We start from the raw sequence: 14,953 nt of genomic DNA on the forward strand, positions 1-14,953 counted from the left end.
TTAAATCAATGAGCTGCAAATCCCTCCCACTCCTGAATCAACAATTAGCTACAGAAGTGATTAACCAGATTAACTCCATTAAAAGTGGTATCGATGGGTGGAAGTGTTTCAGTGGTGCTGGTCGGAGCAAAGCACTGCTCCAGGCTGGCCGCTGGAAGGATGCAGTAAGGCACAGCATGGAGACACAGAGGAACAACAGACAAGGCAGGAGGAAGAGGAACACAGCAGGCACCTGCTGACAATGCACCTCCGCTTTGTCTTCAGATACTCTCATCTGTGGCTTTGTGTTTAAGAATTCTCAGTGTAAATGTTAAGGGCAACTCCTGTAACAGAGGTCTTTCAAACACAAAATACTCTGTGTAATCTATTGAAGTGAAAGAGAGGCCAGATGGAGAAAGCAACACCCCATGATGTTTAAAATCAAGGCTTTCTGATCCACAAATCCGTGCTGTCCTGCTCTTCACAACCCACAGGCAGGTATTTCAGATTCCCTACTTCTGTGTAAAAAACCAAAACTGCAACGAATCAGCAGGGTGAGCAAGGAGCTACCACCCAGCCCAGCAGTCTTCAAAGGGAAAGGGAAGCTGGGATTCATTTGCCAACACAAGAAAACTCAATCAAGAAGCTGGACAGGACAAGCACGAAGGGTCACCACTGTTGCACTGCTGCCCACCAGAATGCGGAAGGAAGCCAGAAAGGGAAGATCTGCACCGGTGACAACTGGGGCTGGGAATCAGTGGAACACCCCTTCAAGTGGCAACAGGTTTGCATTCCACCTCTATCAGCACGCTCTCAGATGTGTCCTGCTTGGATGCTCGCAGGCGTTTGACTTAAAGAGAGGATTTCATCCTGCCCTCGGAGGGGGAGGGTTTGAAGTAATAAGCCTGGACTTGTATAGAGAGCCCTTCAGTGCCTCAGACTGGGTAAAGCACAAAGGTGCTGTCAACCAAGCTCACATCTACATGCAAGCTTAAACTAACAGCATGTCACATGCAATCTGAGTCAGTGACTTGAATGTGCAAATACCGGGAGCAACCAGACTTCAGGGAGTCGGAGAAACCCATCTCACATGAATATTCAACTGAACACAGAGAAAACACTCCATAAACAACAGAGCTGAATGTGAAGGTGAGCTCAAAATCCTCACAGCCCAAAGCACAGATGATCCTGCCCGGGCCTTAAACTGGGCAGAAAGCTGCAGAAACCACTGTGGAAGAAAACTCGGCCTTGGGGCTGCTCAAGGTCACCTCCAGTTATAGGAAGGCTCCAGGGCCCTGTACTGGTGGCTGGTGGGCAGGCAGAGCCCCAAACGCAGTCCACCCCTTCTGCATTAGAGAACAAGCTGTCTGCCCACACGCTCCTTTGCTCCTGAGCTGGCATTCAAAGTAGCTCACTCCACTCTTTCTCCTTTTATTTTCTCCCCTTAAACTGGCAACAGAGAACAAATCCCCGGCATTACATAAATCATCTCAGCTGCCTGAGATGTCACCTCTGGAAAAAGCAAGTGGCTGAGAGGATGCACCTACCGGTGAGCTCCTTGTTTCCTTTGAACCATCTGATGGTGGTGGCTGGTCTGCTGGCCATGGCAGTGCAGTTCAGCTCGATCTCTTCTCCCTCGACGGCGGTTTCTTTCTGGATATCGATTACCAGATTGCGCGGTGGGACTGCAACGAGAAAGACCACAGAGCACGTGCTTGATGAAAACCCAGTTTGTGATCACTAACACAAGACAAAACCTCCAGGAAAACCCCAACTAAAGGAAAGCAGCAACTGGGATTTACTTGATCTTTCAATCAATCAAACCCTCCGACAGGCGGTTTCGCAGTCATCAGAGTAAGCGCTTCCACTCTTCACCTAGCAAGCATCATGGTGGAGCAAATTATTACTTATCAAGTTTGTAACTTTCTGTTCCCAATGCCAGGCGGGCGCCGTTCCAGGGAAGAGCTGTACCTTCTGCGCTACTCGGTGCTGCGTGCTGCTATTTGAAGGTACAGCTTGACTCCGCACACATTTCTTGACTTCTTCTGACAAGGAGAGGAAACACGAGAGCTGACATTTGGGAGTGCATTGCTTACCGTGCCTCGAACCTCGCGAGGCAATTTTTCTCTCCTGCTGTTCAGCTTCAAGCCTCAGCTGCGGGGAGTGGAAGCAGGCCAGCAAGCATCAAGCTCATTTAAAAGGCTCGAGGAGCTGCTGAGCCCCAGCCCGGGGTGGAATGAACCACCCTGGGAACCACCCTGCACCCCCATCCATTGCAGCACCATGCACCAGCCACTGACCCAGCAAGAGGAGTGAGCCAGCTCTGCACCCAGGGACGGGCACCTCCATTGTATGGCCATTCCCTCAGCATGGCAGCTTGCCCTTCGCCTCAGGCACCTACAGATCAAGACTCTTCCAAACACCAAGCTAGGAGACTATGCACAATGAAAATCACCCAGTAATACTGAGAAACAGGCTATAGCTTCAGGAGGTAACAACCACTGCGGTGTCTCTGAGACTGTGACCAACCGGCTTAAAAGTTCGCAGGCAGTAACAAGGAGTCTCCTTCCCCTGAAAGCACCAGTAGAAGAAAAATGATCATCAAGGGATCACTGCACAAAGCTGCAGTTCAGAAAAACCCTGGAATTTCCAAAGGAAACTCAACTTTGCTCTGATCAATATGATTAAGCAACTGCATAGTTCAAATGTGACTAACACGTTTTGGAGCTAATGAAGAACAAATATGTATAAATACCATCCAGATGATCAAATGGACTAATTAGTCACTTGTGGCTTTTCTCTAACAAGAACAGAACAGGCTACACATTTGAGATCTTCACATGTTCCAATTAAGCATGAATAAATCTACATATTGTGTCACGGAAGACATTAAAGCACATGGGCGAGAGGGGGGAAGTGCTGCTGAAGCTTTCTCCAACACTGACTCCAAGGAAGGATGCAGCGCTGGCACTGGAAGATGCACCTCAGTGACATTACTCCTTGATAGACCTTACTCTGTATCGAAGTCAGAGCGACAGCCACGAGATCTTTGGTGGGGGATGCACTCCCAGTGGCACCAGCCACATACTGACACAGAGAACAACCACTCCTCTGCCCCAGCTCATTTCTTCTCCAAACTAGGAAGTCAGTAGAACAGGACCCAGGAAATGCATCACCTCTGGCATGGGGGTACCAGACCTCTCCGTACAAACTGCAGCCAAGAGAAAGTCCCTCCTCCATCTCCTCACAACAAACACCTACTGTGCCTGCCTGCTCTGTGAGCTGATGCTCGGCCCGAGTACGTGCTGGAGGTGAGGGGACAAGACCCGCTGCTTTAAAGACCTCGGGGCTGGCTGTGCTGCAAGTCCTTCTCCAAAGGAACTGAAGCACAAGGCAGGGAAAGAGACTTTGCTCTGGATTCTGAAGCATGAAGCACATTGAAAAATCAAAACCAAACCCAGCAAATTCTCTCTGCCCAGAGAAGCTGTGGCTGCCCCGTCCCTGGCAGGGTTCAAGGCCAGCTTGGACACAGCGGATCGGAGCTACCTGCTCTAGTGGAAAGTGTCCCTGCTTGTGGCAGGGGGGTGGAACTGGATGAGCTTTAAAGGTCGCTTCAACCCAAACCATTCTGTGATTCTATGAAACTGTGTTTTGTCTCCCACTTGAAAGACACACCGTGCTGGCTTCTAGGTGAATACAGTAAGTACTCTTATTTCAAACCCTTTCTTAGCATTGTTAGCAGTGAAATGAAATCCAACAAACTATTTTTCGTGTGTGATTCAGAGAGAAGAGGTCGGGGAGACCTTCCTATGCCTACGAACACCAGAAAGCACACTGAAACTTTGAAGATGCTGATAAATGTAATGGCAGGAGTAGAACTGCTTATAAACATTATTTAAACAACGTATAAAAACCTAAGAACCAAATCTCATTATACAGAAGAAGGAAGATTTAAACTAATCAGCAAGTGAGATCTTACATTAAGTCACCCTCTGTGATTCAGGTTCTCCTATTAATAGAGTCTTAAAAGCTGTTGCTAATCTGCAGAAGCAGCTCTAATGGCATGAGCTGCTATTACTGGTAACAGCATCAGGCTGAGCTGCCTGCGCAGGGGAGCAAAGGAAAGGGGAGAGCTCAGCCCAACGTGCCTGAGCACATTCCGGGGATGGGATGGAGGGCAGTAGCAGCGCCAGCCTCAGCTCTGCAAACAGCCATTTCAAAGCAAATGAGCAAACTGATGGTGTCAAATGAGGGACCTCGTGTTCTTTCACACGTGAAACAAATTTTTGCTAAAATTAATAGGAAGCTATCACTTTCCATTAGCTGAGCTCGAGGTTTCTCTGACTATATACATCAACTGACAGAGATGCGAGAACTTCACCACGCTGGAGGTTCACCAGCGAGGCTGTTAGTAACATCAGCCCTTAAGGAGTATCATCGATGGGCAAAGACACTGTCATTTGCCATTAAAGTGTAATCTCTCAAATCCCCAAGTTTTGGAAGGCAAGAGTCAGTGTGTGATCAGAGTAGTCTGATTACTGAAAACACAACATCTATAAACTGAACAGTTCCACCACGCTACGAGGCATTGCTGTTAATTTATTTTCCCTCTGCATATCAGATAATTATTGAAAGACATTTCCTACAGCTTTTCCTTTCTGGCTGACTTCTTTCTCACTCTGCCAGATGAGATGCACCCACTGCAACTCATCTTCCCCTCTCCCTACGACGTGTGCCTTCTCTTGCCCTAGAGCAACAGCCACGAGATGGAGGAGGACATTCCTGCCAGGACACCAGCAGGTCCAGAACACCAAATGATTCACTGGGATACTCTTACAGAGCAGTGACAGCACTAATGACTAATCCCTGCAGACTGTGTGCAAACCGAGGCTGGTATTAAGCCTCACTCCACAAAGGGCAGCAGAACCTCACAGCTTTCCAAGGGACCTGCCCAAGTAAAGGCGAGGCTTGGAAGGGCACGAGACCTCATGCCTACACCTCTGCTCACTCTTTGAAGCCAAAATCTGCCTGAACAGAAAGGGAAGACCTGAGAATCACATAAATACAATGCAACCTGCAGAGAGAAGCTCTGGGTGCAGCCAGGGACATCCTGCAAGACAGGAAGGCTACTTGAGGGTGATGCCACCAAATGACCTGCTTGGTACTTGCCCTTGAAAACCCTGGGCCTGCAGGTTCAAGTCCTAGGCTGCTTAGAGCTGCTGAAGGGCTGAGCTGGTCTCCAGAGGGAGAGCGCTGCATGTTCAAATCCTGTCTGTGCTGTATCACTGGAGAGCTGCAGCCCCATCCTGCTGACCCCAAAGCTCACCACAAGCACCTATTTGGTCCTTACCGAGCACTGTGATGGTGGTGTAGATTTCCTGGGGGGGATCAGTGTAGAGCTGACAGAAGTACCTTCCCTCATCAGAAATGGAGACGTTTGTCAGGGACACCCGGAGCTCACTGTTGGAGAAGTTCACCAGCTGGAACCTGCTGTCCTTCAGCGCTGTGGAGCAAGCACAGCCTCAGTGACCGTGACAAGAGACGCAGCATCCCCTCTCCCAGCAAAGGGCTTCATACAAAACCAGCAGAGACACCCACCCCCTGGGTTCCTGATGGCAGCATCCATCCCTGCTCTGACCTTTAAGCCCAGTCCCCTAAGATATTTCAGTTCCCATATCATTACAAGGACTCAACATAAGCCCAGCACCTTATGAGGTGCTTATCAGCTGATAAGCTGATATCAGATGGCCTAGGGACCTGCAGGTAAAATGTTTGTTGAGTAAATCACTTCTACGTGGCCCCATTTCTGAGTGTTTGCAGTCAGTGGACTAGGAGCAGTATGAGAGAGAAAACACTTGGGAAAAGCATGGTTTAAAGTCTCCTGACCAGTAACAGCTGCCCATTACTGGTGTACTTGAGAGGGTTTCACTGCAGGTACCATGCTCTGGGGCATGGCCATCACAGGAAACAAAGCCAGCCTCATCCACTGGATATGGCACCGATGGGAGATGCTGGTTTGGTTACAAAGCAGCACAGACTGCCTTGAAATCCTCAGTCTTCAAAGCCAACAGATTCCCTCTGAGAACATTGCGCTGTCTCGGTGTTGCCCTGTTCAATTTGTTTGTGTCAGCTAAATATTTGGCACTCAATTGCAATTCACCCTGAATTACTACAATCAATTCCTATTGCAAAGTAAGACGGTCTGACTTTTAAAGGGGACCGTCAAGGTTTCCATTAAGGAGAAAGATTATGATTGCCTGTCTCATCTACCCTCTGAAGAATTGACTAAACTCGAAGCATCCAGCATTGCATTAAAGGACGAGCTCTTGGCAAACGCTTTCTCCCAAGTGCGAGCGAGGCGCAGGAAAAGTTGTTATCAAACAAGGAAAGATGGGACTTACGTCTGAAATCTCGGAAATAGATGGTTTGCCTGTTGGGATTCAGGAGCTGAATCACCGAGTCGTCGCTGTTCTTGACGCGGCAGCTGATGGTGGCGACGTCCCCCTCCACCACTGTCACATCTTCTGTAACCAGATTCTGGCCATCACCTTCAGGAGAGAGCAAAGAACAAACAGCAACGTCAGAAACGATGCCTGCAAGTCCTGTTTGCGTACCCAGCACCCTGGGAAAGCCTGGATGCCCAGCGGAGCAGCTGGACACCACACACCCGGAAAGTGGGGCTCCCGGACACCACACACCCCCTGATGCTCTAATACCCATGTTACACATGTGCAGCAACGCCAGAAATCTGTTTCCTCTCTCAACAGATGAATTCTGTTACATTACCTCAAAGAGCAGTTTGCTATAAGGAGCTTTTACCCTTTGACTTGAGCACATAGACTTTGGGGAACCAGCTTTTACTCACTCTGCGTAATCAGTAGGTGATATTAATGTCCGGAAGCAAGTAAAAGAGAATTCAACGCAATTATGCAGCGGGAGCTGTGTAACCATTTACAGGAGATCACCTCAAACTCTCCTCCTAATGATCTGAGTCACCACATCACAGGCACACAGAGAAATTCACTTCCCATGTTAAGGGATGCAGAGGATGGGAATCTGAAACCAGTGCTTTGCGCTTGGGGTCCTGCACCCATCACCCACGTACCAACAGCAGAGACCCAAAGCCATCGATCCATGAGGGGCCACAGCAGCCGCTGCATCCTGCCTGGGTACTGGAGCACCACGGCTGTGCCCGAGCAGCCCCGGTCCATGAGAGCCAGTGCCAGGTGCTCTGGTATCTCCAGAGCAGTGCTAGCACAAATATTCAATGTTACTAACTGCTCCTGGGGAATAATTTTATCAAAGCCATTCAAAACAAGGTTCTTGCACAAGGATCAGCTTGATATGTTCTCATAAACGCAATATTCACCACAAATCATTAACAAAGCTATTAAGATTCGATTTCCATCTCAGCAATTATTGCTAGCATATTTTTTTACATTTACTTTAAAAGACTCAATCCTATTTTCAATTCATTAAACTGTTCCTTGCATTTACTGAATTTTACATCAGCTTAGAAGCCTATTTGAATTAATAAGAATTACAGTAGGAGTAATTTAGAAATAAATTATTTGAAGTTCAAGCCACTGAAGCTTTTCATGCCAGGATGCTGCTACATTAAGCCTGCTGACTGATGGCTTTGGAAGTTCAGCATCTCTGTCCAGGCTGGCATCAGGATCCCCCTCTCCAGAAGGCATTTATCTCCCTGAGGACAACGACAGGCCGAGTGCATGTAAGGACACACCGAGCCACGGTCCAAAGCCAACAGCATCACCAGCCCAGCAGACTTTGCGTATTTGTTCTGAACCAAAGGGCGTCTAATCCGGCCCTTGGCTGCAAAGCTCCCCTTGCTCTGCTGACCTAAATATGCTCCCGTGGCTGAGAGCACCAGACCGTGCACGATAACGCTTTGGGGGATCTGGATTCCGATCTGCTCCCGCTTACCAAGACAAGAAGGGCATTGCCGTGACCTGCATCGAGTACAAACTCTGAATTAAATCAGAGGCAACATGAAGTGAGAGCTCCAGACCCATCTTCACGTCAACGTTGCGGGGAGTTTCTCAGTAAATATTTACTGGCAGCGTGTTTGAGGAGCATTAGACACATTCACAGCACTATGATATGTTGTGACAGAAAAGGGAAGACTCGGGAGGGGAAATGAAGCTCATGGACCCAACAGAGAATGGCAGAAGTTGAAAGAAGCAGAGGAAAGCTGCTACTGAAACCCAGCTTTAAATCAGCTCCCAGTTCCCAATGCATTTGGGGGCCCACGAGCAGAGCCAATGGGAAAAACCCAGCAGAATTACATGGGATAGGTTTTTACCTGTCCCATGGAGTGGACTGTCACAGCCCCCATGCTCTGTCTACGTATTAGACAGTGGTCTGCTGCTGGGAAGTCCAATACTAAGTCCAAATCCCCTCTCCAGCATTCAAAGCACACAACAGACAGACTCCAGGCCCTGGCCTGGAGTCCGGATCATCCTTATCTCCAATGTAAGGCATTGCTATGGAGAGGAAGGGAGAAAGGAACACAGAAGAAGCCAGGTTCAGGGTGACCTGCCCTACATAAGCGATGTCTGTAACAGCATTAATGAGCAAGTACAGCAGCCTGGGAACAGCCATGTCTGGAGCCTATGCAATTCATTTTCTCACTTCTCTTTCTGCCTCAGACCACCACAGTCTCCGCTTTTCAGACTGCAAAGACAAACATCGATGAGTAAATTGTGTTTCAAATGAGTTCCTCTTAGCTGGACACAGCCCAGGGACCTTGGCTCACATGCAGCGGTCACATTTAAAATCAATTCCTTCTCCACTCGCAGCACACCGGGAGCGAAGGGAGCGCCAGGGAGAAAGAGGGAGAGATGAAAACTACGTGCTCGTGAGCACGATTCTGCCATTCCCAGGGAAACACGAGCAGCGCCGCTGCTGATCCGGCCTATGGGGTACTAGCACAAAGGCCTTCCAAGGAAGAGTACTGCTCACCGTACCCGAGCCATGTAAGCCCAGAGACTCAAACAAAATTCATCAGTTGAGTCAAGGGAAACAACCCACATGGATACACAAACCGCTTGTTCGTGTGCTCCAGGAGCAAGCGACCTGGCGACCAGTCTGCAGAATTCATGTCATCTGAATGTCACAACTCACCTCTCAATTCCAGCTCCTACAAGGAACGCGGTGCTTAAATAACCAGCCCCACTTGCGACAAACACGAGGAGGGTTTGATAAACGCCTCCTGATCCACCTACTGCAGGCGCTTTGTCTACTTCTTGATGCTCCTCTCCCCGAGCAGTGCCCACGCTCTCTCCATCCATCATGAAGATAGCATCCCTCTAAAAGAAACGTCAGGAACCGCCTGTTTGGGAGGACTTCAGGAGCCAGAGAGACTTCTTGTCGTGATCAGATAAGAGGAGCCTTGCAGAGCAGGGAAGAGGAGGAAATCAAATCGCCATTTCACTTCTCTGCACATTTGCTTCACGGAGGGAGGAGAGGATTGACAACTCAGTGCTGGAAGAAGTTGCTGGAGCTTAGTGCACCTGGTCTCCAAGGCTTCAGAGGCTCCTTCAGAGCTGCAGTCATCACACTTGAACTTTGGAGAAGAATGGACAATCCGTGCTAATTGTGCTGGCGAGAAAAGGCAATTGCTTCCTGCGGAGTTAATTTCATGACAGCTTTTCACGGGCAAAAGAATGACAATTTCGGATGAGGCTGCCTATAGACCATGCACGTGCGAGCGCGGGGCACGGCTGCCAGCGGGGTGAGCACGGCTGCAGTGAGCTAGTCCCACACCAGCTATGGGATGGATTGGGGCTGGAGAGCAGCGCCATGCAGTGAAATCCCAGTCTGCAATCCACATCATGTGCAGAGACAGAGATGCTGCCATCCACTTGCATTAATTCCAAGCACTTCCAAGTGAAGGAGAGCAGAAGAGGCAGCCTGCTGCTACTTACACCCATGTGTAATCCTCTTGGAAGCCTGCAGGGAGCCAGATCTTGCTCCAGGGACACCAAGGAAGGGGATCTTGCTGCTCTGCTTCTCTCTCTCCAAAGCAGAGACTGCAGCAAATTAATGCAGCAACACTCACCTGGTACAAATATCCTTACTTTCAGATTTAACGTGTATTATTCTTTCTTCACCACTACAGCTAGGTTTGAGAAAGGATGCTGCTGATGGCACCAGTTTTGGTATCGCCTGATGATGCTAAAAGAATCAGTTCCTGTTTAGGATCAGGGGAAAGGAGGTGTGGGTGGAATCAGCATTCACAGAAACTACCCCCCAAACATCAGTACCACGGATGTGTGAAAGTGCAGGTACTGCTGATGGCTAAGGAAGTGCACTGCTGATGAAGGAACTGCTCCTCAGCAACGCACCATGTCTTCCACTTTCCAAGCAGAGAACAGTTTGGCCAAAGGTTGATTGCTTCTCAGAAGAGGAAATGGAAGAGGTGACAGCAGCGCCAGATTAAAGGGTCACATGGGGGCCACGATTGACCCTGGCCCTGCCACCGGTCCCCAGGAGCTGGGTCGGTGGGAGATGCTTCTGCACCCGACTTGGCTAAAGGCGGGTTGGCTTCCCCCCAGCCTCCCCACCAACCCTTGGGTGCAGGACTTGTGCACCACTTTGGATCACCAGTCCTGGGATGCGAGTGGATGTCTGGCGCAGCCTGCAGGGAGCCAACCACCGCCAGCTCGCTGTCACGGGCTCACCAAGCTGCCTTGTCACCGCAAGGGCCCGTTTCCCTCTTTCCCAGCCCATATTTTAGCAAGCGTGCGAATGCTTTCAGCACCTTTCTGCGGCGCTGCGCCCGGCTCCTCTCCGAGCCACAGCTCACACTTCCCTGCTGAACGGCCCTCATGAGACAGCATGCAAGAGTGTGCTAAAAATTCTTTCCTGCGGGGAGCACGTTTACGCTGTGACACACACACACTTCACTCAAATACACTGCAAAGTCAAGCAAGTTGTGCACAGCTATTAAATTCCTGGAGGAGAAAACGCTACAGCCACCTTTATGGCTTTTCTGGCTTAAAGAGGAAGAATAAAAGATGACAAGAGCTTGGAGCTGACACCAGCGGCTGTATTTACTTTAAACATTTGTGAATTTCTGCATGATGAAGTGGCACTGGGGAATAGTTTCCACTGGATTGTAACCAAAGCAGCACAGAGGCAGAAAACTGCTGTGAAACAGCCCTAAAGCAGTGCTCTCGACGAGAACGAACCAGTTATAGCCCACATCCTGCGCAACAAGCAAAAGGAAGCCTTTCTTTTCACCCTAAGAATTAAACCCCCTTTTTCCCCTCCTATGAAACCCTGTGCACTGCTGGCCACAGGTTTCTCAACCCAGAGCATCTCCTGACCTGCCAGGCCCATCACGCTGCTCCTCTCATGCTGCTGCTGCTGCTGCTACCAGGAACCACATCAGCGCAGATTTATGATCTGCCACCTGTGCTGGGATTAGATGTCAGCCTTGTCTTTCTATTACCCACATATTGATAGATAAAATTCCATGGCCATACAGTGCTTCTCCCTTCAAAGGTTACCACTGGGGATGCTGAGGATCGATACCCATCTCATCTGTCGCTGTCTGGGAGGAACAGAACAAACAAGGCTGCTGGGGGGGGGGGAAGGACCTGGCACAGCTCGCAGCATTAGTAACTGGGTTTTGCCACAAAGCCTGTTGTTCCTCATAACTCTGGGCTTTTATTCCACTTTTCTAAGCAAATCTTGGGATGGAAAGCAATTCATAACAACCACCAAAATGCAGTCTTTCAGAAAATGATCCTTCTTGCACAGTTAATAGGTTTGGATTCTTTGAAGGAGGAATCCTATGAGCCACGCTCACCACAATGGAGCTTCTGCTGTCTGAAAGCACAATTCACACATTTTGCTGCCATAGATAGATTGGGAAGCTGCATGCCTGGTTTAGAACTAATTCCTTAACCCATTGGACAGTTCTTAAATAAAAGATGTTGCTACTGCAGCTTTTCCTTTTACTGTTTTATATCTATTTATCTAGGGATGCTCAAACAGTTTAACCAACTGCCTAGAAGCAGCGCTTTCCAGAAAGAGCAGCAGCTCATCTCTTGCTTTTACTGTGGAAGTTGCAGGTCCATCGCCAAGACAATAAAAGGTTGAAGGGCATGAGGAGGAGAGAGCAGAGGTCCAGCAAAGGGCAAAGCCGTGCACGGCCTCAGGACAAACACAAGGCAGGGCCCTGCACTCCTGTTCCTCCAGTACTGAGCCACCCCTGTGAGCCACCACCCGTCAAGGGCACCCCCTGAAATCCACTGCCCCGGTCCCCCCTCCACTGCTCGGAAGCAGCACCAGCGAGCGAGGAGCCTGACAACCCGAGGGTCCCAGCAGACTGCTGCCTCCGTTCACTGTGGTTAAAGAACACCCGTCGAGGATCAACACTCATTTATTATTAAGGGTGCCCTAATACAGAATCCCGTATCCGCATTTTATCTTCCAGCTGCGTCACTACCAAGGACACGCGTGGCCTGGATCTGAGGAGGGAGACCTTAATTAACCCAGAGTTTCACCCACACACGGAACGTCCTCTCTCTGCCGTGACGTGCTCCATCAGGAGCCCGAGCCTGACATGCACGTAAGAGGGTGAAATACTCCATTTTCCCAGGCAATGAGCACGTTGGACGCATTCACATTATCACAGCATTCCCAGCACTTGCTGCCTCACACATTTCCATCTCTGCCACAGGGATGCTCCATACTTAAACACCTCAGCACGGGCTCCAGGCACAACACCCACACTCCCAAAACTGCCAACAGGGGTTACTCAGGATAACAGGATTCTCCAAGAACCAGGAAGGCTGTTTCAAGGCTGATGATGGGTTTTGTTTTACTGTAATAAGCAGATACGTCTGACAGCCGTTCTTGTAACCCATTTCTTGAAGAGATAATAGATAACACTGGGATACAGTATTTTTCTTGGAGTATTCTGGCCAATTCCCATTCCTTGGCTGAGAGACAGCTTTAAAGGACACCACTTGCTGCACTATCCACACAAGTGATGCCACTCCCCTTTCATTTTAATCTTTAGAGATCAGAGAGATCTTTTGCCACGGAACAACAGCCACCCTCAGTGAGGGTTATACATCATATAACCATGAGGGTTATGCATTCACTCCCAAAAAACCCAGGGGGAAACAATCTCAGCAGTGCCTTTCCAATCCAAGAGAGCTCCTCCCAGCTCACCCTCCCGGAACGGATAACAAGGCATGTTACAACAAAAGCCTTTAGTCTTGGTCTGGCTCAGACACAATGACAAATGCTAGCCTAAAGGGCAACGTATTTGTAAGTTTGAAGTCTCCTGCAACACCAACTGTCCTGATTCCTCCCGGTGATAAAGGCTGTTCTGGGAGCTGGGTTACCATATATTATTTGCCAGAAGAGGAAGAAAAACCATGGAATCAGCCCTCGATCTGCTACCCATCAGATTTATAACTGTTAGCAGAAGACTAACACTCATGTCCCGAAGCATTAATCAGTCAGTGCAGGTTGTGACCGTCCTCCCCAGCCTCCATGAGGTCTGTATTTCTTTCCCCCCCTTCATCGGTGGGATTTGCTTTAGCTGAAGCCATGAAAAGAAGGGAAAGGGCAGATGCTCCTTACCCAGGAAAATCAAACCATGGCTTCATAAATGTCATCAGCCCAAACCCCCCTCGGTGCCCCCTGCTCCCATCAGCGCTTCCAGAATGTTCTCACTCATTTCTCAAAGTTGCAGTCGCCTTTCAAAACCAGACTGCATTTAGTTCTTAATTAAGCAGCTCTCTTTGTGCACACACACACCCGGCCTTGAGGTTTAGCTTGTCGTTTTAAACAAAAGCAGCATGGTAAATGCCTTTTACACGCAACACCATTAGATATAATTAAGCAATGGGTAAAGCATACATCGTGCTATAAATGTCATTTAGTTTTACAGTTAAACTCATCAACATTTATCAAAACACTGCCTCCAGAAAGAACAAGACAGCCACAACCAGTGACTTCAATCCGCTGCTGTCTCTGGAGCAGCGTGCTCCAAGGCAGAGCCTCGGCACAGAATGGCTTCCCATTTCACATTTGCATCTTTTTGATGGAAACGGTGATTTGCTGCTAAGTTCCTGCACACAGCAGGATGGGAAGTGAAGGATCCCATTCTGCTCTAGGACCTTCCGCTTTCCCACCCTCTCAAGCTACACCTCTGGTTGCACCACAGAGCATGGTGCGAAACCAAAGCCCCCGGCCAAGGACCCTCATGCTGGTGGCAGGGCTGCTGCTGCCCAACGCAGGGCAGCACCGTGCCACCACCTCCTCCCTGGGGACAGCGGGACCACTGCAACTCCATGGCACATCCAGCTGCCCAGTGGGAACTGGCAGCCTCTAATCCACAGGGATGCTGGCCCCATGCTCCTGCTGCTGTTGGAAGCCTAAGGTAAAACTTCATTCCTGAGGGTCTGCTTTCTGCGAGGGGCACGTCTGAGCTGCCACAAAGGGGATGTGAACTGTAAAGAAAGGGAAACACAAGCAACGCACGTTTAACACCAGACACTGCCGTGCCTGTGCTGCTTTAAAATCTCACCATTTCTTGTTTTCTCCCGAGGAGCATTAAAACATGCAAACTGAGCCCATTAGAGGCAATTTTCAATTTACTGCTCCTCCTTGATATTCACATGGTAAACACCAGCAGGCATCAGCTCCATCAATAAGGCTCGTGGGCACCCAGGTGACTGTAAACTACAGCGAGCTCCCTGACTCTGCACCTTTACACAGAAGACACGGCAAAAAACCCACCCAAACAGTTTTGAAATGGGTGTTTCATTATCTCCTATCATTACAAATTATGCTGCAGGAGTAGCAAGGAGCAAACGCTGAAGGTTCCTGCTGTTATTTACTCATTCTGCCCCTCCGCAGCAGTGGGAAGGGCTGCTCCAGGCGAGTGAGGACCTCCTCCTTTTCCTCCTCCTCTCCCACCACCCCG

The 14,953-nt window shown here is 49.3% G+C and overlaps 1 protein-coding gene across 11 annotated transcripts in view; it reads right to left on the minus strand.

Annotated features, from left to right (window-relative positions):
* Positions 1-14,953, minus strand: part of CADM1 (cell adhesion molecule 1) — a 140,432-nt gene that overhangs the window by 37,728 nt on the left and 87,751 nt on the right. For all 11 annotated transcript variants that reach the window (XM_061478128.1, XM_061478129.1, XM_061478127.1 and 8 more), the window contains exons 2-4: positions 6,381-6,527; positions 5,330-5,482; positions 1,527-1,664 (exon numbers count right to left, since the gene is read on the minus strand). In XM_061478128.1, the coding sequence (XP_061334112.1) occupies positions 1,527-1,664; positions 5,330-5,482; positions 6,381-6,527 (438 nt within the window). The remainder of the gene's footprint in view (positions 1-1,526; positions 1,665-5,329; positions 5,483-6,380; positions 6,528-14,953) is intronic.

The sequence above is a fragment of the Pezoporus flaviventris genome, unplaced genomic scaffold (genome assembly GCF_033815535.1).
Source record: "Pezoporus flaviventris isolate CSIRO_AGI_PZ_B2104156 unplaced genomic scaffold, CSIRO_AGI_Pfla_v1 ptg000113l, whole genome shotgun sequence".
Classification (NCBI taxonomy): Eukaryota; Metazoa; Chordata; class Aves; order Psittaciformes; family Psittacidae; genus Pezoporus; species Pezoporus flaviventris.